Consider the following 26,874-nt stretch of genomic DNA (forward strand, 5'->3'; position numbering starts at 1 on the left):
CAAGTGCAAATTTAGGTAGGAAAAAAGGCCAAGGTTTTGCCCATTTTAGCATCAGAGCCCAACACCCTGCTCACCCCTGGCCCTGTCACCACCCCCAAATGTGCAGCAGTGCTGTCCCCGAGCCGTGTGCCGGGAGCACCGACCAGGAGTGCCAGGGCAGCGCTCGTCACGCCGATGCTTTTTGACTAATTACTGCTATAAAAAGCAAAAAGCTGTCAGGGGGAATTATTCAGCTTCTGCAAGAGTGAAACAGAGACGCATCTGAGAGGAAATGGTGCCCCTTCAGACTCCAGTGGTGCCTGCAAGGATTAACTCAACCCTGGCAGCACCTACTGAGGACAGTATTTACTGCACCCATCCCCAGATGCTCCAGATGCAGGGAAATGGGGTGGAAGGCAGCTCGGGCTGCAGCAGAGGCTTGGGGAGCAGGGCTCCCAGGGGTTCTGCATTCGAACCACAGAGCCACAGGATGGTTTGGGTTGGGTGGGAAGGGACATCAAAGCCCACCCAGTGCCATGGAAGGGACACCTCCCACTGTCCCAGGCTGCTCCAATGTCCAACCTTGTCCTTGTCAGAGCAGACACGATGGAAAGCAGATCCTTATGAAACTTCATCCCAGTGTTTTCATTGCACCCACACCAGGTGTCTTTACACTCTCCTGACTCCACAGCACACTTCACCTTATTGTCCATCAGCAGCACCTTTTAATTCCACCGGTGGAAGCATTGTTCTGAGACAGCACCCCAAAATCCACGATCCAGGTAAATCCTAAAGCAGTACTGGGGGGGCAGGCCAGCACTCAGCCCTGCCACAGCACACTCCATCCTCCTCACAGCACAGCCAGCAAAGCCCAACTGCAGCAGCTGAGCCACTTTTGTAACTCCCATCCTTCCTGGCCACCTTTCTGTGAGGGACAGGCTGCTCCCTCTCTGTGGTAATGAACACAGCTGCAATTACCAGGGGCTACATTGCCCTCAGCACTATCTCTGTCCTCCTCCTTCCACACAGCCCTGGGGATCCCTTGGGATCCCTGCCCTCGGGCACTGCCAGGGATCCAGGGGCAGCCCCAGCTGCTCTGGGCAGCTTTGCCCACCCTGCCAGGGAGGAATTTCTCCAGAACATCCCACCTAACCCTGCCCTTGCTCAGTTTGAAGCTGCTGCCCCTGGTCCTGTCACTCCATCCCTTGTGCAAAGGCACTCGGGCTCAGTCCTGCCGCTCCCTGCAGCCCCAGGGCTGCTGCAGCTGCTCCCTGCAGGGCACAGGGCAGGGCACAGGGCTGGGCAAAGCCACCAAGGGCACAGGGCAGGGCACAGGGATGAGCACAGGGCTGGGCAAAGCCACCAAGGGCACGGGGCAGGCTGGAAATGCCACCCCAGAGCGGCTGCACCGAGCCCAGGGTGCACAGCCAGGAGTGACCTGCACCAGGTGACACCACCAGTGTCACACTGCCGTGTGTCACAGCAGGGCCTGGCAGGTCCCAGCCGCTCCAAGGGAACATCTGCTCCTCCCTGGGGGACCACAGGGCCCCACACAGGGCCAGGGGGTGTGAGAGGCAGAGTTTGTCCAAAAATCTCCGTCCCTCCTTCCTGGTGGGTGCCTGAGGTGTGCGTGGCTTGCAGAGGCTCTGCACCTCTGCTCCCTCCAGCCTCCTCCAGCCCAGACCTGCCATGGCAGCCCCTTCCCTCAAAACCTCAAAACCAGACTCAGAGCAGCATGGGCAGAGTAACCCAGAAATCCCTCAAAATCAGAGGTTTTGGACAGGAATTTTTAACAGGAACTAACCATCCACTAATTGTCCTGGGGCAAAAAAAAACCCACAATGAGCTCATTTTTGGCTGAGCTGTTTCTGACCACAAAACCTCTTTCATGTCATGGCCTCTTCTCCTTCTTCCACTGACTTGGGTTTCCAATTTGTTCATTCCAAAGCCTCTCTTTGTGTTTGCATTTAAATTTTCACCTCCACTGATTTCCCAAGCAAAAAAAACCCATTGGATGAGGCAGGAGCCGAGGAATCCTGCACAGGCACACGGGGCTGTGGCACAGCTGGGTCCAGCAGAGCCTGGCAGTGCTGCTCCAGCTCTGAAATCAGCTTCCTGAGCACAGGAGCATGCCAGCACCCAGGGCATCTCCATCCCTGCACCAGGGAATGTCCCAGGCCAGGCTGGACAGGTCCTGGAGCCGCCAGGACTGGCACAAGGTGTCCCTGCCCACGGCAGGGGTGGAATAAGATGGGCTTCAAGGTCTCTTCTGCGGTGGAAGCACCCACAGCAATCATGTTCTCCGCCCTTTTTCACCTCTCATTTATTCACTTTATCCCATCTATGAGTTTTCCTTCGTGGTTTGAAAGTAAATCTTTGCTGGGCTGAAGGAGCTGCTTCTGTGAGCTCCTCTCTGTTCTCCAACACAGAAAGAACACCAGCAGGAGATTTTGCTTTTCACGGAGCTCTGTCACTCAGGTAATAAGATGGACTGATCCCAGGCTCAAGGCAGGCTCTGGGGCAGCTCCCTCAGGCACCAGAGGACTCGGACAGGAGCTCCTGCAGATGGGCACTAATGGCAAGTGGCAGCAGAGTCACAGACAGATGTTGTCAGAACTGCTGACTGGAAGAACAGCCCCCAGAAGGAAGCCCCGGTGTAAGCCCTGCCTGTGGGATGTGCAGAGACATCCAGCCCTCAGGGCAGCTCCGTGGCCTCCTCTGCACAGCTCCACGTCCTGCTGAGGCTCCTGGGGCTGGGCCAGCCCTGCAGGTGAGGTCTCACCTGAGAGGGGCAGGATCCCCCCTCCCTCCGTCCCTCCCTGCTGCCCTGGCTGGGGGCTCAGCCCAGGACACAGGGCTGGCTCTGGGCACAGGAGACGGGGCTGGACGGGGCTGGAAGGCTCGGGCTGGCCGAGGGAGGAGAGGATCCCGGGGACAGGGCACAAAGAGGTGGGAATGCTCTGGAAGCAGCTGCCTGGCAGGGAGTGCAGGGAGCCCAGCCTCTCATCGTGTGAGAGGTGACACGGCCAGCATCCCTAAATGCCTTCACAGGGAGAGAATATCAGCTACTAAAGGGCTCTTCAATCACGGGAAGAGAGGCAGCACAGACCCAGCCCCCAGGGGCAGGAGCAGACGCTCTCGGATTAGGAACAAGATGCAGTTTTTAACAATAAGAGCAATTAAGTAGCGGAATAAACTGCCCTGGGGGTGGTGAATCCCCCAGCTCACGGTGCCGTGGAGAGGAGCTCTGCTCCAACACGGGCTCCAGCCACAGCCCTGGATCCCACACTGCTGCCAGCTCCCACAGCTCCCACAGCCCCAGCAGCAGCGTGGGGTCCTGGAGCCCAGACACCCCCAGGACTGTCCCTGGCACAGCACAGGTCCCAGGATGGTCCCTGGCACAGCACAGGTCCCAGGACTGTCCCTGGCACAGCACAGGTCCCAGGACAGCTCCTGCAGCTCACCAGGACTGTCCCTGGCACAGCACAGGTCCCAGGACTGTCCCTGGCACAGCACAGGTCCCAGGACTGTCCCTGGCACAGCACAGGTCCCAGGACAGCTCCTGCAGCTCACCAGGACTGTCCCTGGCACAGCACAGGTCCCAGGACTGTCCCTGGCACAGCACAGGTCCCAGGACTGTCCCTGGCACAGCACAGGTCCCAGGACTGTCCCTGGCACAGCACAGGTCCCAGGACTGTCCCTGGCACAGCACAGGTCCCAGGATGGTCCCTGGCACAGCACAGGTCCCAGGATGGTCCCTGGCACAGCACAGGTCCCAGGACAGCTCCTGCAGCTCAGCCCTGGGTTCAGTGTCCTGTTCTGCACCACAGTTCTGCAGGAGCCTCTATTGTGACCCACGGCCCCATCCCTGGGAGTGGCCACGGCCAGGCTGGATGGCACTTGGAACACCCTGGGGTAGTGGAGCTGTCCCTGCTCCTGTGAGGTTCCCTCATGGAACTGGATGAGCTGTAGGGTCCCTTCCTACCCAAACCATTCCAGGATTCCACGGCCACCCCTGGCACAGGTGCTGGCACACGCGGCTTCCGTGCAAAGAGCTGAAGCGAGGGAGAGGTGGGGAGGCAGCCTGTGGTACCCAGCCCTCTCCACCACTGATTTCCACAGACACAGATTTTTAAACAAAGCCAGACGATCCAATTTGCAGTAAATTTTCCCTCTGGAGCCAGCTCTCCGTGCCCAGGCAGTGCCAGCTTGCCTTGGGGAAGGGTGGATGTGTGGGAAAGGAGGCAGGAATAAATGGGGACACTTTGTGAAAAGGACGGAGCAGGCAGCTGGGGAAGGCACCGCTGATGGTTTCACATGCAAATGCCCCGGGCCCAGGGTCTGAGGGAGCGTTAATGTGAGGAGCAGCTGGGAGCATCGCTGGAGGATGCCATCGCCATGGCAACGGGACGAACCACACGGATCAAGGACACGATTTCATTGTCCGAGCGCCGGGGATTTTTTAGCTCTGTTCCTAGGGACGGCGTGTTAATGACAGTTGCATCCTATTTATCCTGGGCCTTTATTGTCTCCGTAATGAACTCTCCAGGAAAACCTGGAGAGCGTTTCCTCGGAGGCTCCACGCCAGAAACGCAACTCCGAGTTAAGTGGTTTGCTTCGCTGGCAATTCCCTCCCATGCCCACACGCTTTGAAATCCAGAGCAGGCTGATTAACTATTAATAACAGGGCACTGACAAACCACACATCCTGCCCCACTTTGTGCCACTTGTTCCAGAGCTCTCTCCAGAGCCGTGGCTGCGGGGACGCTCCTCACCCTGCCCTGGCTGGGACACACCATGGGCACCCTTGTGCCCTGTCCTGGCACTGCCTGATGCCTCAGAGCTGCACATCCCGGTGCTTTGGGTGATCAGCTGAGGGGGATGATGATGATGATGATGATGATGATGAATGACAGGGCACGGCTGTGTGTGCACACAAATGCTCCCAGTGCCCCTCAAGGATAACGCCACATCCACGTGAGTGAAGCCTGGGATTACTTTCCTACTTACACACGTCTCTCCAATGATCTTGGAGGTCTTTTCCCACAAAAATGATTCCATGATTGTGTTAAATACATTGATATTATTACTGTGCTGTTCAATTATTTCCTGCAGAGCAGGAAGCCTTGGCTGGCCCCAGTAAGGTCTGGCTCCAGCAAATCCAACCCCTGTCCTTCGGCATCCTTCGGCATCCCAGTGCCACTACAGCTGCTGAAATGTGCCATGAAACCAGGGACCTCCAAGGTGAGCACGTCCTGGGAGCCCAGAGCAGCCCCAGGCAGGCAGAGGCAGGGATTCAGCATTGCTTTGGGAGCTCTGAGCACAGGAGCACAGGAGCAGCACCCACGCTGCCCTTGCTTGGTGTTTACTGCAGTCCTGTGCCCTTCCAGGACTGATTCTGTCGGATGAGCATGACCAGGCCACCCTCTCTTTAGTGTCTGGGCAGGAGCACGGATGTCACCCTGCAGCACTGAAGGTGCCCACCCCTGCTCAGAGCAGGGAAGCTGCTCCTGGTTGGGGCTGTCAGTTTTCCCTGTGGATCTGCTGCCCACGGCTCCTTCCCAGTGTGGGAGGAGAGGGAAATGGGGTGAAGGCACACCCAGCTCAGCTCAGGACGGAGCTGCTGTGAGCTGGGGATGCTTTCACCCCGTTTCACTCCCTCCCACCCGGTCCTGGCTGAGCTGGAGCTCTGGTCACTCTGTGCTGTCACTTTGAACCCCAGTGGCTGCTGCAGCCCTGAGGATGAGGGATCAGCAAACCAAACCTGCAGCAAGCAGGGGCTGCCAAGCCCAGCTCTGCAGCTCCTCTCCCTCTGTGCAACGCAGCTGCTCCCAAATCCTGGGATTTACCACCTCTGCCAGGGCAGAGCTGCCCTGGCCAGGAAGAAATTCCTCCTGTGCCAAACCTGAATCTTCCCCTGGCACAGCTTCAGGCTGTGTCCTCTTGTCCTGTCAAATTTCATCGTGTTCTGAGCAGCTCCCAGTCTCAGCGATCACCACATTCCAGTGTGACTCTCCCAGGCACAGGAACCAAGCAGCAGCCCTGGTTTCCATTCAGCTTTTGCCATCAGTGTAATCCCTCCCCAGCATTCCCAGCTTCCCACTCCCTGAGCGGCCCACGCCAGCCGTGGCAAACAAGCCAGCCCTGCAAACACACACACAAGTTTCCTTTTCTTCTTTAACCAACAACCACTGTCACTAAACCCTCTTTCTGCTTAATGCAGCTCTGCATCAAAACACCTCGGAGGCAATTCATTTATACCAGGAGAACTTCTGAGGCTGGAATTTTCCCTGATGGCACTGCTGGAAGGCTACAACAGCCCAGCAGGTCAGCCAGTTGAAAGCAGTATTTCATCTGGCAATTTATTCAAATAAATCTTTCAAAACATGAAATAAGCTCTAAAGATGGAGACTGTCAAAGGCTGCGGTAGCCGAGCTCCTGAGTGGAATGACCAAGCAGGAGGAGCAGCTGTGGGACAGGAGCCCAGCTCCCTGTGCTGGGGGCAGTGTGATCCAGTGAGGGGCTCAGCAGGATAACAGTGATGGGCTTAACGATGAAAAGGTGCTTTTGTCAATTATTATCATTCCATGTGCAGTGGCACGACCCCAGAGATGAGTGGAAGGCTCCAGCACCCGGTGGGGATTTTAAAGGCTTTGAAGCGCCCAGGTCTGAGCTCAGCCGAGACAGAGCAGCCCTGCCAGAGACAGCTGAGGGGAATTCCAGTGCAAAGGAAGGTTTTCCTGCCATTGCCCGAGGGAAGGAGGAGCTGGAACAAGTGGCCAGGCGTGTTTTGGAGGAAGAAGAGCCCCTTTGTGGTGTGCACACCATGGGCATTGTCTGCTCGTGGGTCAGCGTCGGGAGCTGCCCCCGCTTGGGCATCGGCTTCTCCTGCCAACATTCCCAGTCAGGCTCAGCTCCCTCCCTCAGCCTCTGCCCTCTTCACCAGCTCCAGCGAGGAACAGAAGGCACGATGGAGACAGTAATCACAGAATCCTGGGATGGTTTGGGTTGGAAGGGGCCTCAAAGCTCCTCTCAATCCACCCCTGCCATGGCAAGGACACCTTCCACCATCCCAGGCTGCTCCAAGCCCCATCCAGCCTGGCCTGGGACACTTCCAGAGATCCAGGGGCAGCCCCAGCTGCTCTGGGAATCCTGTGCCAAGGCCTCACCACCCTTCCAGGGAGCAATTCCTTCCCAATAACCCATTGAAGCCCACCCTCTGCCAGGGAACACACAGCAAATCGTTAATACTTATGTTGGATCCACTGTGTAATTCCAAAAGTGTCAGCCTCATCCCAATCTGCAGGAAATGGTTTTGTTAAGACCAGTCAAGGCTGACCTTGATTGGGCTCCTGCTTCATCAAAAATGCTGAACTTTGGAGGAAAAGAGAGCAGGTAGTTGTATTTTGTGCTTGTGCTGCATCTCTGCCAGCTGCCGGGAAGCGAACTGGCTGCTCAGGGAAAACCAGGAAACAAAGGCTAATCCAGCAGCTGAGGTGGATGCTGTTGTGAAGATTACAGGCCTGGCAGGGTCTGTGGGCTCTTCTTTCACAGATCCCCCAAAATTAAAAGCTGCTTTGAAAATTCCAGAGTTGCTGTGCCTTAGCCCTGGATCTCACTGTGGGGATCTGACGGCTCTGACGCATTTCTGCAGCATCTGCTGCAGCCCCACTCTCCAGGAGCTTTGGGACCTGCATCTCAGGGAAGCTGTGTCCTCCTTCATCCCTCCTCGGTGGGGATCAATCCCTGCCTGCCTGCAGCAGGTCCCTGCAGTGCTGTCCCTGCTCCTGCTCCTGCTGCTGCTGCTGCTCCCCACGCCGCTGGCACGGCACGGCACGGCACGGCACGGCACGGCACGGCACGGCAGGGCATGGCACAGCTCCCCTGTGCTTGTCACAGCTCCCCTGCGCCGGGCAGGCGGCTCTGCTGATGCCCATTAGCTCTAATGGGAAGCTACAGAGCCATTCCTCCCCATCAGGGCTAATGGGCTCCGCAGGGATAACGCGGTTACCTCGGCCGAGCCACAGCCACTTCCCAGCAGCTCAAGAGCCAGCGGGGTCACGAGCCACGGCTTCATTCCCCGGGAGACAGGAGCCAAATTAGTCTGTCCATGGGCTGGGGAAGCAGTTTGTTAAAGCAGGATGAGTCCATGGGCTGGGGAAGCAGTTCGTTAAAGCAGGATGATGATGCAGGATGAGTCCATGGGCTGGGGAAGCAGTTTGTTAAAGCAGGATGATGATGCAGGATGAGTCCATGGGCTGGGGAAGCAGTTTGTTAAAGCAGGATGATGATGCAGGATGAGTCCATGGGCTGGGGAAGCAGTTTGTTAAAGCAGGATGATGATGCAGGATGAGCACTGGGCATCTGCTCTGTCCCCAGCACCCCGGAGCACAGAGACACCTCCTGAGCCACAGTGGGGCAGCTCTGGGGCAGCCTGGCAAAGCCTCCCCCAGCACCGGCACCAGCACCAGAACCAGCAGCAGAACCAGCACCAGAACCAGCAGCAGAACCAGCACCAGCACCAGCAGCAGAACCAGCACCAGCACCAGAACCAGAACCAGAACCAGCACCAGCACCAGCAGCAGAACCAGCACCAGCACCAGCACCAGAACCAGAACCAGAACCAGAACCAGCACCAGCACCAGAACCAGCACCAGCGCCAGCACGAGCACCAGAACCAGAACCAGAACCAGCACCAGCACAGCACCAGCACCAGAACCAGAACCAGAACCAGCACCAGCACCAGAACCAGAACCAGAACCAAAACCAGCACCAGAACCAGAACCAGAACCAGAACCAAAACCAGCACCAGCACCAGCACAGCACCAGCACCAGCACCAGAACCAGAACCAAAACCAGCACCAGAACCAGCACCAGCACCAGCACAGCACCAGAACTGGCACCGGCACCAGCCACACCCCACAGCCTCCCACAGATCAGAACCGTGGAAGTCTCTGTCCCTGGGAGAAGTCTCTGTCCCTGAGAGAAGTCTCTGTCCCTGGGAGAAGTCTCTGTCCCTGGGAGAAGTCTCTGTCCCTGGGAGAAGTCTCTGTCCCCGGGAGAAGCCTGTGCCCAGCTGCAGGACGGGATGCAGGCAGCACAGACATGCAGGGAGCATGCAACTCTTCCCACTCCAGCATCCCACTCTGCCACACCAGTTCCTGCCCACTGTCCAGGCAGCAGAACGGAGATGGTTTCTTCACTTGCTCCACGCGATTCGCATCGCTCCCAGTTAATCCCCTGCACCTACTGGGTCAGGAAAGGATTTTCACATTTCTCTCTCCTCACAAACACAGGAGCCACTTCGCATCCTCAGGATCGAGCCCAACCTGCTCTCTGGAACAGTTTGCAAAGCCTAAATCCTGATCTTCCCCGAACATCTTGGATTCTGGACAGAAACTTGGTTGTTTCTGGGTCTGCTTTGAAGTCCGGATTCCATAAGGAAGCAGTTTGCAGCATGAGAATGAGGATTGTGTAACGATCCTCCTGGAGATAACGGCCCTGCAGGAGCTGCCAGCCGGGAGCACTGGCACTGATGGAATTGGCAATGGAGGAGCCCAGCCTTGGGAATATTTTGTGTAAGTATTTCATAATAAAGATTGTGATTACTAATCCTAGAAAAATAAAGCAGCTGAAGAGGCTTCCTAGTCTGCCTGGGTTCGAGGCTGGCGCTGCTGCTTGGCAGGCTGAGCTGGAGCCCGCTCACATCCAGCATCCCGGGGCACTGGGAAGGGATCCAGGATGCAAACCCAGGGAACGTGTCCTCCTCCTCCTTCTTCTGCACACACTCACAACCTTCACCCCCAGCAATGGGAGCCTGCACTCCCAGCCCTTTCTTTCTCCCCTCCCCGTTCCAGAGGCAAACCCAGACCCCAAGTTCCCTTCCCCATATTCTTTCCCTCTGCTGCCCCGGTTCTCGAAGCCCCTTTGGCTTCTCTCCCCGGTGTTCTGCGGGCTGCCAGCCCCGCTGTGCCCGGGTGTCCCCTCCCGTGCCGGGGCCGTGCGGGCCCGGAGCCGGGCCAAGGCGAGCCCTGTGCAGCTGGACGGGGCAGGGAGCAGCTCCAGCACCCCTGCTCCAGGCCAGCTGCAACTTTCTGCACTGCAGGGGCTGTTTTTGTCCTGTTTTCGGGATCAGCTGCCAGCCCAGCTGCGGCAGCAGCTCCCACAGCAAAGCCCGGCCCCAAAGGCCTCAGGCCTGAAGGCGCCGAGGGGCCCGGGCCGGGCTGGGCGGAGCGGGCCCGGAGAGCGGCCGGCAGCAGCAGTGTGCTCTCCTCTCCTGTGTGCTCTCCTGTCCTGTGTGCTCTCCTGTGTGCTCTCCTGTGTTAGACACCCCGGCACGGCTCTCCAGGGCCTCCCCGGGTGCCCAGGCAGGCACAGCGGGGCAGCCAGAGCCCCCCGAGGCCGGGGCAGCCCAGCCCAGCCCGGCCGTGCCTGTCCTGTCCAGGGCTGGCTGGGGACACCGGGGCTCTGGGGACAAACTGCAGCGGTTTCCAACCCTGTGTTTGTCCCTTGCTGCCCTTTCTGCTGTGTGGGCAGGACGGGCAGGTGGCACCACAGGTGTGGCAGCGATTCCTCGAAAGCCGCTCGCCACAGGCCTGTGGAGAGAGCCCGGGCACAAGGGCAGGGCAGGGCAGGGCAGGGCAGGGCTGGGCAGGGCAGGGCTGGCAGGGCTGGGCAGGGCAGGGCTGGCAGGGCAGGCAGGGCAGGGCAGGGCTGGCAGGGCTGGCAGGGCTGGGCAGGGCAGGGCTGGGCAGGGCAGGGCAGGGCAGGGCAGGGCAGGGCTGGCAGGGCAGGGCAGGGCAGGGCAGGGCAGGGCTGGCAGGGCAGGGCAGGGCAGGGCAGGGCAGGGCAGGGCAGGCACCTCGCTCAGCCTGGGACTGCGTTCCCTGCTCCTCTGGCAGCAGCTCCAGCCTGTTCTCCCTGCCAGCCCAGTCTTCCTGCCCTGCCCCTGCTCCCCACAGCCCCCCTGCCCTGTCCCACTCCTGGAATCACTCCTTGCTCCCACCCTGCACGGCTCCAAAACCTCTCATGGTCCACAGCACCTTGGGTTTTAACCTTCCAGGACACTGCCCGTTCCTCTCCCTATGCCAGGACATGAATCCTGCCCTGGCAGGGTGGGCAGCCCTGGCACAGTGCCCGGAGCAGCTGGGGCTGCCCCTGGATCCCTGGTAGTGCCCAAGGCCAGGCTGGACACTGGGGCTGGGACACCCTGGGACAGGGAAAGGTGTCCCTGCCATGGCTGGGGTGGGGCTGGGGGGGATTTAAGGTCCCTCCCAACCCAAACCGTTCGAGGATCCTGCAATTCCAGGATTCTATAACCACCATCCAATCTCAACAAGAAGTAAGACCATGGAGCAAATACCAAGTGCTGTTTGTGCACCTGAATCCTCCTCAAACACAGTTAAATCTCTGATGCCCTCTGGGACTTTTCTGTCTACATTTTAAAGCACCCCCTGGTTACTCCTGTGCTGGAAGCAAACCATCCCCAGCCCTGTCAGGCTGTGGCCAGAGGAATTCCCTGTCCTGTTGTAACCCCACTAATTCTGCAGCACCCCTGGCTCTCCTTAGCCAGGGGTTGTGGGATCGGGGGCTGCCACGCACCCGCTGCAAATGCCACCAGGGCGCTCTATTTAAATTGAATTTGTAATGTTTATGTTTTAGCTCACCTCTCTGTGCAGTGGCTGCACTGAAACACCTCGGTTTGATTCATTCCTGGCTCGTTTGAGAGAGTCCATGCGCTGTAAGACACATTCCCTGGAAAGCCTGTGTGGGCGAGGGCCACAGATCCACCATCCATTTGCACAGACAAATGCCTCATTTTTAATGGGACACACCGAATGAGAAACAGAATTATTGCCCCCAAACCACCCCCAAGAGCTGGGGGTTTCTCCTCCCCAGATTCCCACCTTTGGGCCATGGGAGCAGGTGACAGGAGCTTGTCACTGCAATAAACTGGAGAGTTCCTGTCAAGCACTTAAAGCAACAACTTAGAGCTTTCCAAGGGAGGTTAATCCACTCCAAGGCAAAGAAAATATTTATCTCTCTGTCTTTAAACCCAGTTTGGTGCTGAGATAGACTCAACACCTCAGGATCCAGAGGCACCTGAAGCCAAGCAGGGTCTCTGCTCTCTCCCCTGCTCTGATGGCTGGTGGTAGATGAGAAACTGCTCCACGCCACAAAAAAATCTCTTGTGAGTCCCGGATCCAATTAAAATTATTTCAGGCTTAATGATTCAAGCTGTTGCTGGTGATGGAGAAGCTTGTTAACTCCTCATTTCACGCTGTCCCTCTGCAGGAAGGCAGAGAGGGAGCGTTCCCTGCTCCAGCAGGGCTGCTGCACCCAGGGGAGGGCTCCAAACACAGCTGGGGCAGTGAGCCCCCGTGCCAGAGAGCCCTGGTGTCCCTGCCAGGAGCACAGGACCATGGCCAGCCTGCCAACAGGTCACTGCTGTAACCCTGCCCCGCTCAGCTGCGGGGAGCACCCCAGGAAAAGCTCTGGAAAACTCTGCTGGAGCCTCCCAGGGCAGCCCAGCACCTCCCCAGGGCCAGCAGTGGTGCCAGAGGCCCCGGGGCTGGGGACAGTGTGAGGCAGAACTGCCCCAGCCAGCCTGACCGTGCACCACAGCAACATTTCACCGTGCTGGGCTGCCAGAGATGGCAGGAGTGTTTGTGAGCTCCCTGGGATGTGATCACGGCTCTCAGGCGCTGTCCCAAGGGCCCACAAATTGCAGCAATCTCCTCATCTCTCTTCTCCTCCTGCTCACTCTGCTTTCTCCTTCCTCTCTTTGCTGCTCTAATATTTATCTGGGCTGACAGCCCTTTACCCTCCAGGAGCTCCTGAGAATGCTTTGCCCAGAGTTCCTAAACCTTGACTGTTCCACCAAGCCTGCAGGGTCTGGCATTGCTGGGACCTGCAGCCAGCCCAGCCCAGCCCAGCCCAGCCCAGCCCAGCTGGGGCTCAGAAAACTCCGGAGCTGAGAGGGTTCAGCTGAGTTTGCTGCTGTTGTGGGCACCCATCCGGGCATCGCTGCTGCCGTGTCCTGGGTGCTGTCCCTGGGGCTCAGCAGTGCTGGGGACTCTGCTCAGGGGTCCTGAACACACACACACACACACACACACACACACACACACACACACACCCCCACCATGGGTCCCCTTCCAGCAGAGCAGGGTGACCCCAGCCCCAGCCCCTCCCCAGATGTCCCAGCACTGCCACAGGCCAGCTCCCGGGCTCCAGGAGCTGTTAAAAATCCCACCTCAAACACTCCACCTGGACGAGCTGCATGACAGCAGAGCCCTCAGAGCAGAGCACACCCCAAACTGGACTGGGCTGTGCTTTCTCCCCGAGGGAGGGAGGCTCTCCCCGTGCCCCCCGTGGCTGGCAGCAGCCCCAGATCGTGTCTGAGATCACACTCGGCGTGTGCACAAGGCTCCAGTGGAATGCAGAAAGGTTCTGCCTGTCTGTTCCGCTCACTCACGGCACAGCGGGCTTCACATGGGATTAGCACATCCCTGCTAAAGGAAAGGGATGCTTCGGGGGGAAGACAAATGGAATTAAACCTGTGGGACGCTTGTGGGCTTAGGGGAAGTGTGTGAGTTGCAGTGATTTGTGTGCACACGGATTTGTTGCACCAGCTCGTGGCTGCCCACTTCCATCCCTGGCAATGTCCAGACCAGGCTGGGAGAGAGGAAGGTGTCCCTGCCATGGCAGGGGTGCAGTGGGGTGACCTTCAAGGACCTTCCCAACTCAAACCATTCTGATTCTCTGATTATTTTAACCCAAAATAAACACTCTGATTACACTTTATCTCTCTCTGGTGTGTTATTTGTCCCACCAGAACCATGAAGTTTGATTTACATGCACACACGGATGGGACAGGGAAATAAGGGTAAGGAGGTCAGAGAGGGGTGATCCACCTGCTCACACACCATGGCCCATCTCAGTCCTGTGGCAGTGCTTGGAAAAGGGCCTTTGATCCCCCCAGAAAACTGCTGGGAGCTGCAGCTCTGCCCAAGGAGACACCACTGCTGACGAAGCAGGAAAAAGCTGCAACCCCAGGCTGCTGCTGTGAGCCTCTGAAGGAGATGCACTGCAGCATGGATGCTCTTCCTACCCACTGCAGCTCCACAGGATTAGGATAAGTAGCCCAGAGTTTCCCTTTGGCCCTGGCAGGGGCTCTGAGCTCTCCCTGGAGCTGTCTCTGCTCCAGGTGAGCACCCCCAGCTCTCCCAGCCCAGCCTCACAGGGGCTCAGGAAAACATTGGCTCCAGACTCGCTCCAGCAGCTCCAGGGGCTGCTGCCGGAGCTGAGGGCAGTTCCCAGCCCTGCAGTGAGGATCCCTCACGGGGCTGCTGCACCAGGCAGGGCTGGGAGGCACGGCTGCTTCCCTTCCCTGCATCCCCCATCCCAGCACTACTGCCCTGCAGCCACAGCCTGAGGACAGATCCATTCCCAGCTGTCAGGCAGAGCAGAGACTGAGCCACCCCCTGTATCACACAGCCCTGAGCTTTAGAAACCCCCAGGGTTTGTCACTCTGAGGCACTGAGGAGCTCAGGTGGCTGCAGGTCAGTGCAGATCCCGTGTCTGGAATGTGCAGAGGGGATGGAGAGGGAGAGCAGCTCTGCCTGGCAGCTGGAGTTGGGATCTTCCCTGGCATCGCTGGGTGCTCAGCTCTGCCCATGAGAGATGTTCCTCAGGGAGACCTTTCCCCACAGCTGCCCCAAACCCAGCCCCACGCAGGGACACCGAGCTCTGGGTGCCACCAGCACCCGAGGCCCGGTGCCTCTGCACACCACAGTGTGGGCAGGCCCTGGTTTTGGGGTCTGGTGTAACCCAAAATGGTAACTCAGGGAAAAAACAGCACTGCATGAAAAGCTTGCCAGAGCCCTCTCCAGGAGACATGCTCATTAGTATTAATTACAGTGAAAATCCCACACCAGCCAGGGTGATGGAACATGGTGTTAACCAATTAAAAGATAAAATCCTCTGGTCCCAGATCTGTTTGGTGCCACCCAGGACAGGTGACATCTCCTCCTCTGGTCCCAGATCTGTGCAGCACTACCCAGGACAGGTGACATCTCCTCCTCTGGTCCCAGATCTGTTTGGTGCCACCCAGGACAGGTGACATCTCCTCCTCTGGTCCCAGATCTGTGTGGTGCCACCCAGGACAGGTGACATTTCCTGCTCTGGTCCCAGATCTGTTTGGTGCCACCCAGGACAGGTGACATCTCCTCCTCTGGTCCCAGATCTGTGCAGCACCACCCAGGACAGGTGACACTGCCCCCGGTGCCGATCCCCTGCAGTCCTGGCAGGATTTCCCTGCCATTCCCTGCAGTCTGGCTGGAAGCTGCGGCACAGCAGTGGCACAGGGTGGCTTTGGGTGCCTCTGGAGGAGCTCTCAGATGAGGGCAGCCCTGGCAGGGTGAGGGAACACGGGGGTTCCAGCTCAGGGCTGGGAGCTGCAGCTACACAAATCCCTAATTGTAAATGGAAACGCTCCGCAGGCTGCCGGGAGGAAACTCGGGATTACACGGGAAAGGCTCCCGAGATCGGCCCCTCTGCTGCACAAAGGCAAATTGAGGCAGACAAAAGCGCTCTCGTGGTTTATGTTCTTAAGATGGTATCGAATTCGTTACGAAGAGGAGCAGCGGGAGATGTAATTTACCTGTTTCATGCAAGCACTGGATATTCTGCAAGAGGGAAAATTGATTTACAGAGCTGGGAGGAGACACAGTGCTCCGAGGGATTATTTATTGACCCAGAGAGGGCAAAGCCTCGGTGGGAAAAGGTGGGTCCAGCCTGCCCAGCAGCAAGGGCTGGCCAGGGTGAGGATGCCCAGGGCATCTGGTAGGGCAGGGCTTGGCAGAGGGTGGCACGGGGCACTGCCTCAGCCGAGACCAAAATCCCAGTTGGGAGAACCCCCAGCTATGGAACAGCACTTTAAAATGAGGCCTTGAAGAAATGAAATAGATTCAAATATTCTTTTACAACAAACTCTTCCCTGTGAGCAGAGCAAGGCCCTGGCAGGGCAAAGGGCCTGCCCACCCTGCCAGGGAGCAATTCCTGCCCAGTATCCCATCCATCCCTGCCCTCTGGCACTGGGAGCCCTTCCCTGGGTCCTGTCCCTCCAGCCCTTATCCCAAACCCGTCTCCAGCTCTCCCGAGCCTCCCTCAGCCCCGGCTGCCCTTTCTCCGAGCCATTTCTTGCAAGTGCTCCCTTTGTCATGCGAGCACGGCCTCTCCAGCTCTCTCCCACCACAGCTAATTACCTTAAGAGCTCATTAGGACCGCAGGATGTGCGGCTGCTGCCTGGAAATCCTGCTCTATTTTTATGCCGCTGGAGTAAAAGGTGCCAGACCGACAAGGATTGTCCCTCCGGCAGGAAGGCAACTGGCCTGTTACAGCTGACTTTCTTTTTGCTAAAAACCCGTTCCTGTCCCTTCCGAGCAGGGGGGACAGCCCTGCCCCCCTGGCCCCAGGTCCAGCCCCACCTCGGGTGCATCCTGCCACAATTCCAGCGGCGTGAGCAAGGACAGGTGGGAGCCCTCCTCCTGCAGCCAGCACCCGCAGGAATCCCGATCCCAGTGTCATCCCAATCCTCATCCCAGCCTCATCCCAGCCTCATCCCAGTCCTCATCCCAGCCTCATCCCAGCCTCATTCCAGCCTCATCCCAGCCTCATCCCAGCGTCATCCCAGCCTCATCCCACCCTCATCCCAGCCTCATTCCAGCCTCATCCCACCCTCATCCCAGCCTCATCCCAGTCCTCATCCCAGCCTCATCCCAGTCCTCATCCCAGCCTCATCCCACCCTCATCCCAGCCTCATCCCAGCCTCATTCCAGCCTCATCCCAGCCTCATCCCAGCGTCATCCCAGCCTCATCCCAGCGTCATCCCAGCCTCATTCCAGCCTCATCCCACCCTCATCCCACCCTCATCCCAGCCTCATCCCAGCCTCATCCCAGCGTCATCCCAGCCTCATTCCAGCCTGCATCCCAGTTCTCATCCCAGCCTCATCCCATCCCTCATCCCAGCCTCATCCTAATCCTCATCCCAACCTCATCCCAGTCCTCATCCCATCCCTCATCCCAGCCTCATCCCATCCCTCATCCCAGCCTCATCCCAGCCTCATCCCAGCCTCATCCCAGTCTTCATCCCAGCCTCATCCCAGCCTGCATCCCAGCCTCATCCCAGCCTCATCCCAGTCTTCATCCCAGCCTCATCCCAGCCTGCATCCCAGCCTCATCCCAGCCTCATCCCAATCCTCATCCCGTCCCTCATCCCATCCCTCATCCCATCCCATCCCTCATCCCACCCCTCATCCCAGTCCTCATCCCAGCCTCATCCCAGCCTCATCCCAGCCTGCATCCCAGTCCTCATCCCAGTCCTCATCCCAGCCTCATCCCAGCCTCATCCCAGCCTCATCCCAGCCTCATCCCAGCCTCATCCCATGGGGATGGGATGAGGGATGGGATGAGGCTGGGATGAGGGATGGGATGAGGGACGGGATGAGGGACAGGATGAGGATTGGGATGAGGCTGGGATGAGGCTGGGATGAGGACTGGGATGAGGGGTGGGATGAGGGATGGGATGGGATGAGGGATGGGATGAGGGACGGGATGAGGATTGGGATGAGGCTGGGATGAGGCTGGGATGCAGGCTGGGATGACGCTGGGATGAGGGACGGGATGAGGGATGGGATGAGGATTGGGATGAGGGATGGGATGGGATGAGGGATGGGATGAGGGACGGGATGAGGGACGGGATGAGGGACGGGATGAGGGATGGGATGAGGGATGGGATGAGGGATGGGATGAGGGATGGGATGAGGGATGGGATGAGGGACGGGATGAGGGACGGGATGAGGGACGGGATGAGGGACGGGATGAGGGATGGGATGAGGGATGGGATGAGGGATGGGATGAGGGACGGGATGAGGGATGGGATGAGGGATGGGATGAGGGACGGGATGAGGTTGGGATGAGGGATGGGATGAGGGACGGGATGAGGTTGGGATGAGGGATGGGATGAGGGACGGGATGAGGGACTCCACGGAGCCTGCCCAAGTCCCAGGCACAAAGGTGCCCCCCACAACCCCCGGTCAGTGCAGCCGCCCCCAGGGCCGGGCAGGTGCTCTCCAGAGCCTCTCCACAAGCAGGAGCAGAGCAGGAGGATGTCAAATACTCTCCAAATGTGTATGGATTGCAAGGCCATAAATATTTGAAGAGGCTGAGTGTGTTCTGTACAAGCTCCAGTGCCCCTCAGCCGCTCCCTTGGCCAGGATGCCGATCCCCGTGGCTCGCTGGCTGTCCCGGTGAATTGCAGGATAATTGCAGCACTTACAGAACCATCTCTGCTGGCTCTGGCGTTTATCAGAGGATTTTTTTCCCAATCACACCTGAAAGAAGCCATAAGCACTCAGTGCAGGGCTCCCTTCATGCCAGGCTGCTCACCTGGAAGAGCGCCCTAATTCCTTAGCCTGGGCAAACAGCGGCAATGGGAATTGTTCCTGTCCTGGCACACGGACCCTCGGCAGCCAGGAGCTGCCACAGGTGACGGGGCAGAGGGGACGAGAGCAGCTGGCAGGCGGTGGCAGTGTCCCCTGCCTGTCACAGCCCCGCTGCTCTGTTCCATGGCAATGCCGTGCCTCGGTTCCCCTCCAGCCGCGCTCGCCGGGGGCTCCTCCGCTCTGTCCCTGGAAATGCTGGGGACAGAGCGACAGGAGCGGGTCAGGGGGGGTGTGGGGTCAGCCCTGCTCCGGGCTGCTGCATGGAGCCCCCGGCCCGCACAGCAGCCACGGCTGGAGCCCCTCATGTGGCTTTTAATCACATCCCACAGGGAACGCACAGGGTGCCAGAGCCCAGCCCGGCTGAGCCCCCTCCCCACCCTCCCCTGTGTCCCACGGCCACCACCGAGCCACTGCCACCACGGGCTGTCCCTGCTGCAGGTGACACTGCCACCACGGGCTGTCCGTGCTGCAGGTGACACTGCCACCACGGGCTGTCCCTGCTGCAGGTGACACTGCCACCACGGGCTGTCCCTGCTGCAGGTGACACTCCCAGCCACTGCCACCACGGGCTGTCCCTGCTGCAGTGACACTCCCAGCCACTGCCACCACGGGCTGTCCGTGCTGCAGGTGACACTCCCAGCCACTGCCACCACGGGCTGTCCCTGCTGCAGGTGACACTGCCACCACGGGCTGTCCCTGCTGCAGGTGACACTCCCAGCCACTGCCACCACGGGCTGTCCCTGCTGCAGGTGACACTGCCACCACGGGCTGTCCCTGCTGCAGGTGACACTCCCAGCCACTGCCACCACGGGCTGTCCCTGCTGCAGTGACACTCCCAGCCACTGCCACCACGGGCTGTCCCTGCTGCAGGTGACACTGCCACCACGGGCTGTCCCTGCTGCAGGTGACACTCCCAGCCACTGCCACCACAGGCTGTCCCTGCTGCAGGTGACACTGCCAGCCACTGCCACCACGGGCTGTCCCTGCTGCAGGTGACACTGCCACCACGGGCTGTCCCTGCTGCAGGTGACACTGCCACCATGGGCTGTCCCTGCTGCAGGTGACACTGCCAGCCACCCCAGGCCGTGGGGACTCTCAGGACGAGGAGCAGCAGCACACAGGGGCAGGAATGGACAGTCTCTGTGTGAGCAGCAGCTACAAGTGAGGGAAGCTCCCTCAGCGCTCCCTGCTCTCCCCCAGGGCACGAGCAGGACCCATCAGCTCCTGCACAGATTAACTGTGTCCCAAAAACACGTCTTGGGAAGAGCCCAGCGGAGCAGGGAATTACACACCGCCCACAGGAGCTCCACACGGGATCAGCCCAAGCCGCCTGAGCCACATTACACTCGCTGACATCCCGGAACAAAATGCCCTGGCTTAATTACAAAGCCCTATGGAAATAGGAGCGCTCTCCTCTCCGTGGCTCTGAGAAAAGCCTCAGCCTGGTGGCTGTGGGTTTGTTCAGTTCCAGGGGACATTGCCAGGGCCGGGTGGCACTGCTGGCTGCAGACAGCACCCCCGGAGCCGGGCAGGAGCCCCTGCCTCTGTCACCTGCTCTGCTGGATTCATCTCCCACCCAGAAGAAAGGGCAGCTGTGGAGCTGGGGTTCCAGGAGGGAATGTGCTCCTGCTGGGGGTGGGACAGGCCACAGCCCTGCTGAGCACCCTCGGCTCCATCCAAGCCCCACATGAAGAAATCTGTCACCAAAGCAGAAGCCACGGGCAGAAAGAAGCCCCGTCATGTGCTCAAGGAAGCGCTCCCAAGGAGTGCTGACAGGCTGGGGGACCATTCCCTGGTTTACATCACACAATTTACATCAACCTGCACATGGGAACAGAGCCAGGCTGCGAGCGCACAGGGAATAATGCTGGAGAAAGGAGGGACAGCAGTGACACGGGCCAGAGGGAGAAAAGTCTCTTTGGGTTTAGGAGAAGAACCTAAATATTGAGGAAGAGCTCAGGATCACTGAGGTTTCTGCAGGGACTTGGTCCAAGAGAGCCCCTGGGGCTGGAGGGCTGACAGAAGCAGGCAAGGGCTTGAGCCAAGGCTCAGTCCCGTGGGGGCCACGAGTGTCCCTGCACAGATGGAGGGGGACAGGCTGGCACAGCAGGGATGATCCCATCCCACCCCCTCTGCCCTGCTCCTGTTCCACTGCCACTCCAACCCCAGCTCTGCTCCTGTGTTCCTGCTGCCCTCACATCTCTTCTTTTCCAATGGCCCCAGGGACTCCAGGTTTTCAGGTCCCAAAAACACTCTGTTCTCATTCCGTATTTCCTTTGGAAAGACATTTTTACTTGCAAGCCAGAAATATTAGTCAGCAAACTATACAGTGCAAGGCTAATGAGAACTAGATCGATTCATGAAAAGAACCTGCTCAGCAAATTTATTATTTTTCGAACCTAAGTCTATTGGATTCCGGCTTTTTTCCCCCAGTCCCAATATACTGCCCATTCCATGAGTTAAGTGTATAAGGGATAGCTGCAATTGCTACCTGATCTATACATTCTTAAAGCCTCTTTCCATCTCTGCAAGGGCTGGCTCAATTTTTGTCATTTTTTTATTAAATAAAAATCCCCTATAGGCAGCTGGATGGATATTTCCTTTGGGATCCCAGCCTGTGTTCCAGGGTAAGAGCCAACACGAAGCAGCCACTGTAAACCCTCTGAAAAACACAAGCCCCTCATCGATGTGACAGATATGCCACTGTAATTAAAGTCTTTGGCAACAGACATGCAGCCAAAATATTCTATTTTGGGCTGCAGCATTGATCAGATCCTGACATCCCACATTAACGAGCTGAGGCCTGGCTGGCTGTGGAAGCTGCTGTTAATAATCACAGAGAAAAAGCAGCCTGAGTGTCTGGTGAGACCAGAAGCTGGCAGGGCCCGGCTCACCTGGGCCCTCCTCCTGAGCCCAGGGTTTTGTCCCTGCTCAGGAGCCGGGGCTCGTGTTCGCCACTGCCAGATAGGAAAGACTGAAATCCGTGTGAGCCCTGAATTTCCAGTGCCAGTGCAGAGAGCTGGCACTGCCAGGGCAGGAAAATGGGACCTGGGCTCTGTGTGGCTCCAGGGGGAGCGGGGGGAGGCTCCCGGCTCAAACAGCCAAAGAAAGGATGGCAAAATGATTCTGATCAAATCCTCAGGGTAGAGCCAGTGATGGCTCTGAGCCTTGCAGGACCCATCCCTCTCCAGGGGGAACCTCCCAACCCTTCTGTTTCCCCAAGGCAAAGTGCTCCATGAGGAACCAGGAGGGGTTTCAGCCCGTCTGAGAGGAGCTGCTTCCGTTTACATCAACTTTCCTGGCCAGGACCAAGGAGCGACAGCTCGGGAAAACAAACCCTCCCTGGTTTCCATGAGGAGGCTCCTGCAGGAGCGACACACGGAGCTGGAGCCGTGCTTTGAAGCACAGCCCTGCCCCAGCCAGGCCTCACACAGAACCCACCCCGGATCAGCCACGACAGCCGCTGGCTTTCCAAGGAAAATCACATTTTCCTGGATTTTAGCCCCGAGCCCCTCCCAGATAACAAGCTGGAGGAAGCACAATGGCATCTTGTGTCCTGTGTGTGCACAATTAACCAAGTTCCTCATGAAATTTCAGCTGCCAAGTCACTTCAGCGGGCAAAGACAACGGCAGCAGTAAAGGTGATGTGCTTGGAGGGTAATTAATACCCAAGTGTAATTAAGGGCAGAGCAGGACCTGCAGCTTTAAAAGGCCAATGCAGGAGAGTCCCCAGGATCCCATCGGATCATTCCTGCACAGTTACAGAAATCCTGGTTTTGCTTAGGGGGAAAAAAAGAGCTTTTCTCCACCATCACCTGATGCCCATTGCCACACCCGCCCTGGCCCTTCCCGGGGAAAAACATCAGACCCTCGGGACCAGGCATTGTTTGCAAATCCCAGAATGGTTTGTGTTGGAAGGGATCCTGAATGGCCATCCAGGGCCACCCCTGCCATGGCAGGGACACCTCCCACTGTCCCAGGCTGCTCCCAGCCTGGCCTTGGGCATTCCAGGGGCAGCCCCAGCTGCTCTGGGCACCTGTGCCAGGGCCTGACCCCCTCCCAGGGAACAATTCCTGCCCAACATCCCATCCAGCCCTGCCCTCTGGAAGGAAACTCACTTCCAAATGATTTCTGAAGAGGAAGGAGCTGATGTCCAGGATCTGGGCAGAAGAGCTGGCACATCTCCTGCCAGCGCTGCTCCCCTGGCTCCAGCACCCTCCAGACTCGAAGCACGCGGGCACACGTGCCGCAGCCTGGCACAGCTAATGGGCTTTCACTTCATTTTCAATCTTCTGCTTTTATTTTCCAGGAGTGCCGGTGTTCCTCACGCTGCCGGAGCACGGTGACGCGCGGGGACGTTCCGTCAGCCCGGCACGGAGCTGAGTCCCCGGCAGGCTGTTCCCACCCGGAGCTCACAGCCGCTGCCCTTCACACTCCTCTTCCTCACCGAGCAGGAAAGCTCTGGCAGCCCCAGGGCTCCTGCAGGGCCGCGCTGCTCCGTCCTGCCAGCGGCTGTTCCTGCCCTGGCCACGAACCCGACCTGCTCCGGGTGCTGTTCGGCTGTTGTTCGGCTGTTGTGCTGCCCTGCTTCAGGTGTTGTTCAGGTGTTGTGCTGCCCTGGTTAAGGTGTTGTTCAGGCGTTGTTCAGGTGTTGTTCAGGCATTGTTCAGGCATTGTTCAGGCATTGTTCAGGCATTGTTCAGGCATTGTTCAGGCGTTGTTCAGGTGTTGTTCAGGCATTGTTCAGGCATTGTTCAGGCATTGTTCAGGTGTTGTTCAGGCATTGTTCAGGTGTTGTTCAGGCATTGTTCGGGTGTTGTTCGGGTGTTGTTTGGGTGTTGTTCAGGCGTTGTTCAGGTGTTGTTCAGGCATTGTTCAGGTGTCGTTCAGGTGTCGTTCAAGTGTTGTTCAAGTGTTGTTCAGGTGTTGTTCAGGCGTTGTTCGGGTGTTGTTCAGGCGTTGTTCGGGTGTTGTTCAGGCGTTGTTCGGGTGTTGTTCAGGCGTTGTTCGGGCGTTGTTCGGGTGTTGTTCAGGCGTTGTTCAGGCATTGTTCAGGCGTTGTTCAGATGTTGTTCAGGCGTTGTTCGGGTGCTGTTCGGGTGTTGTTCGGGTGTTGTTCGGGTGTTGTTCGGGTGTTGTTGTGCTGCAGTGCCAGCTCCAAAAGTGCTCCGAGCGTGGATTCCTGCCTGTGGTGACCAAGGACGATGGGTTTCCCTTTCTCCTGGGCCCGGGCAGCAGCTGGCAGAGCTCTGCTGGCAGGGGCTGGAGCACAAGGAAAATGTCTCTTGGGGTCACAAAGAAATTGGATTTTAGAGAGTAACCAAGCACCACAGTGGGTGTAACACTGATGGGAATACAAGGGCAGAACCCACAAATCAGGGTGGAATACATTTTCCTGAGTTCTGAAGCTTCCTGTAAGCTGATAGGAACAACCAAAAGTGAGTAACTACTGATCCTGTCAGAGGAGGGCATTTAACCTGGGCTGGTGGGAGGTGTCCCAGTCCATGGCAAGGGTTTGGAACAAGATGAACGTTCAGGTCCCTTCCAACCTTTTAATGATTTCATGATTCTGTGATTCAGTGATCCCTCCCAGTCACCCCCCAGCCCTGGCATGACAGACCCCAGCCCAAGGTAACCACAGTGTCCATCAGAGCCTGCTGCCCTCTCCTGTGCTCTGCAAGAGCCACAGTCCCTGCACACTCACTGTGGACACATCAGCCTCACAATCCCGGATCATCAATGGGAAATCACTCCCCTACTGCTGGAATCATTTACCCTGGAAACATTGCAAAGAAAAGAATTTGACCTGAAACCTCCTTATTTGCAGATGCAACTCCAGATCTTGCTGTAACCAAACAATAATTGGGTTTTCTGCCCACAAACAGGTGGCTGATGGCACTGGCAGCATCCAGGGCTCTGCCACAGCCCCCAGCCTGACCCCAAAACTGATGGCAAATAAACCCCAGCACTTCCCTCACAGCAGCCCCTTGTTTGGCTCATTCCCAGCCTTCTCAGTGGCATGTGACACCAGACAAAAATAAGCACAAGCCACTCTGGAACACAAAGGGTTCATCAAGGAGCCACCCCCCGAGCCAAGTGGCAAAACCCTGGCACAGTGCCCAGAGCAGCTGGGGCTGCCCCTGGATCCCTGGCACTGCCCAAGGCCAGGCTGGACACTGGGGCTGGGACACCCTGGGACAGGGAAAGGTGTCCCTGCCATGGCTGGGGGGCACTGCAGGGGCTTTGAGGTCCCTCCCAACCCAGAGCACTCCAGGATTCTGCCCCACACCCCGGAGCAAACCCCACCCTGGCACGAGCTGGGAGGAGTTTCCACAGACTGAGAGCATCTCCATCACTGGTGGCATCTCAGTCAGGGTCTCGCTGCCCACACAGCCTCCAGGAGGAGCCAGCTGTGAGGTGCCCAAACAGATGTGCCAGGTCAGAGAGGATCTCAGGAGCTTTCAGTGCCTCTGCTCCTGCACGGGGCACCCCAAGGCCTCGTGTGCTCCTGGGCTGCCAGCACGTGCCCATCGACGTCACCCCCGTGTCCACGATCCCTCTGGGCTCCCGGAGACTGACTCACAAATTAAAAATAAGTGGGCTGCTCACGGCACTTTCAGAATTCCCCAGATGCCTCAAAAAAAGCCTCCTGCTGCACGTTACCTAATTCTGACACGACAAAAGGAGCAAATTCCTTTTTCCTGTGCCGTGGTGCACATCTCTCTCCAACGGCATCTCTGTGTGTGGGCACGAGCGTGAGGACATCTACATCTCTATCTGACTCCGGCTCTGTGTTTGCCTTCAGCATCTTCCACAGGAAGGTGATAAGCAAAGTAGTTCTGTCAGGAAATTGGCTCCTGAGGGGGGAATAGCCGGCGGGTTCACAGCAGGTAACGTTGTAAAACAGGTATGAGAAGTGAACAGAAAACAGACATTTCGGCTGGCGGAGAAAGAACAGAAATGGAAATATTTTCCATGGGTTTGCAAAACAACTCGGGGTTCTGCTCCCACTGAAATGTGAATTTTGTCCCCCATTTTCAGCGGGCATTTAGTGGATGCTTTCCTCAGCTGCCTTCTGTGTCTTTTGGAGATAAATTTAAGAAGAAAGGAGATGAAGTGCTCAGCTTTGACTGCTGTTTTCCCTTCAAACTCATTGTGCATTTCAGGCAGTTTCCTCCCGAGCCCACGAAGCCGAGTGGATGCAAATGCTGGAGCCAGGGGCGAAGGAGCTGTCCCGGCAGCTCACAGAGCCACAGCTGAGCCACAACGACGCCTTTCTGCTGCAAACACATTTCCCAGGCTATGAATAAAAACATCACTTCCAACAGCCAGCAGCAAAGCTGAGGTGACGCTTTCAGCCTCCCTGGGAGCCGCTGCCCCGGCCCGGGGGGACCACGAGAGAGGGGGGGGGGAGTGCTCGGGGGGCTTGAACTGCGCTGCTGACCCTGAGTGTGACCCTGAGTGGGGACCCTGAGTGAGACCCTGAGTGTGACCCTGAGTGTGACCCTGAGTGGGACCCTGAGTGTGACCCTGAGTGTGACCCTGAGTGGGGACCCTCAGTGTGACCCTGAGTGAGACCCTGAGTGGGGACCCTGAGTGAGATCCTGAGTGTGACCCTGAGTGGGACCCTGAGTGGGACCCTGAGTGAGACCTTCAATGGGACCCTGAGTGGGACCCTGAGTGGGACCCTCAGTGGGTCCCTCAGTGGGACCCTGAGTGTGACCCTGAGTGTGACCCTCAGTGTGACCCTGAGTGGGGACCCTGAGTGTGACCCTGAGTGTGACCCTGAGTGGGACCCTGAGTGTGACCCTGAGTGTGACCCTCAGTGTGACCCTCAGTGGGACCCTCAGTGAGACCCTCAGTGAGACCCTCAGTGGGACCCTCAGTGGGACCCTCAGCCTGGACCCGCATCCCCCCAATTCTGGGATTTCCCCCGAATCCCCCAATTTCTGACAATGTTTTGGCCCCGGTCCCCATCCCCGCACTCTGGCTCCAGCTGTGGAGGGAAGGGAGGGCTGTGGGACAGACAGACAGACAGACAGACAGACAGACAGCACCAGCTCGGCACAGAGCCCCTGCCCTGTGCCCCGGCCCCCCAGAGCGTTACCCGTGCTCGGGAAGAGCGGAACCGCGCTCTCCTAACCTACTTCCCGGGAAAAGCAATTGGAAACTCTCCGAAGATAAAAAGATAATGAACAAATAACCTTCACTGCCACAAACCCCCAGCTCCCCTTTGTGCTGCTGCCTGATATTAATGATCCTGTCAGGGATCCGAAAGAACTTGCTGCTCCAAGAGGGAAGCAGGGGCTTTGTCCCAGAGTGCAGCCAGGAGCTCGCTTTCATTTCTTCCCAATCTTAGGCAAGGAAGTTCTTACATTCGGCATCTAAG

The 26,874-nt window shown here is 58.0% G+C and overlaps 2 protein-coding genes across 2 annotated transcripts in view; one reads left to right on the forward strand and one right to left on the reverse strand.

The window, feature by feature from the left end:
* Positions 1–26,874, reverse strand: part of FRMD5 (FERM domain containing 5) — a 66,062-nt gene that overhangs the window by 35,412 nt on the left and 3,776 nt on the right. The gene's annotated exons all lie outside the window — the stretch shown is intronic.
* LOC111933948 (uncharacterized) lies at positions 3,527–26,338 on the forward strand. Its single transcript, XM_086848854.1, has 4 exons — positions 3,527–4,956; positions 5,095–5,223; positions 6,203–10,807; positions 26,087–26,338. Exons 3-4 carry the CDS (start codon positions 9,515–9,517, stop codon positions 26,336–26,338), a joined length of 1,545 nt encoding a protein of 514 aa, XP_086704980.1. The 5' UTR covers positions 3,527–4,956; positions 5,095–5,223; positions 6,203–9,514.

The sequence above is a fragment of the Cyanistes caeruleus genome, chromosome 13, assembly GCF_971803275.1.
Source record: "Cyanistes caeruleus chromosome 13, bCyaCae1.hap1.1, whole genome shotgun sequence".
NCBI classification, from domain to species: Eukaryota; Metazoa; Chordata; class Aves; order Passeriformes; family Paridae; genus Cyanistes; species Cyanistes caeruleus.

Bases quoted from the DNA above. Each gene is read 5' to 3' on its own strand.
- LOC111933948 (XM_086848854.1), top strand. From the start codon at position 9,515: ATGGAATTGGCAATGGAGGAGCCCAGCCTTGGGAATATTTTGTGTAAG. The intron at 10,808-26,086 runs GCAGGGCAGGGC...ACCCTGAGTGAG, and splicing joins GGCAGGGCTGGCAGGGCAGG to ATCCTGAGTGTGACCCTGAG.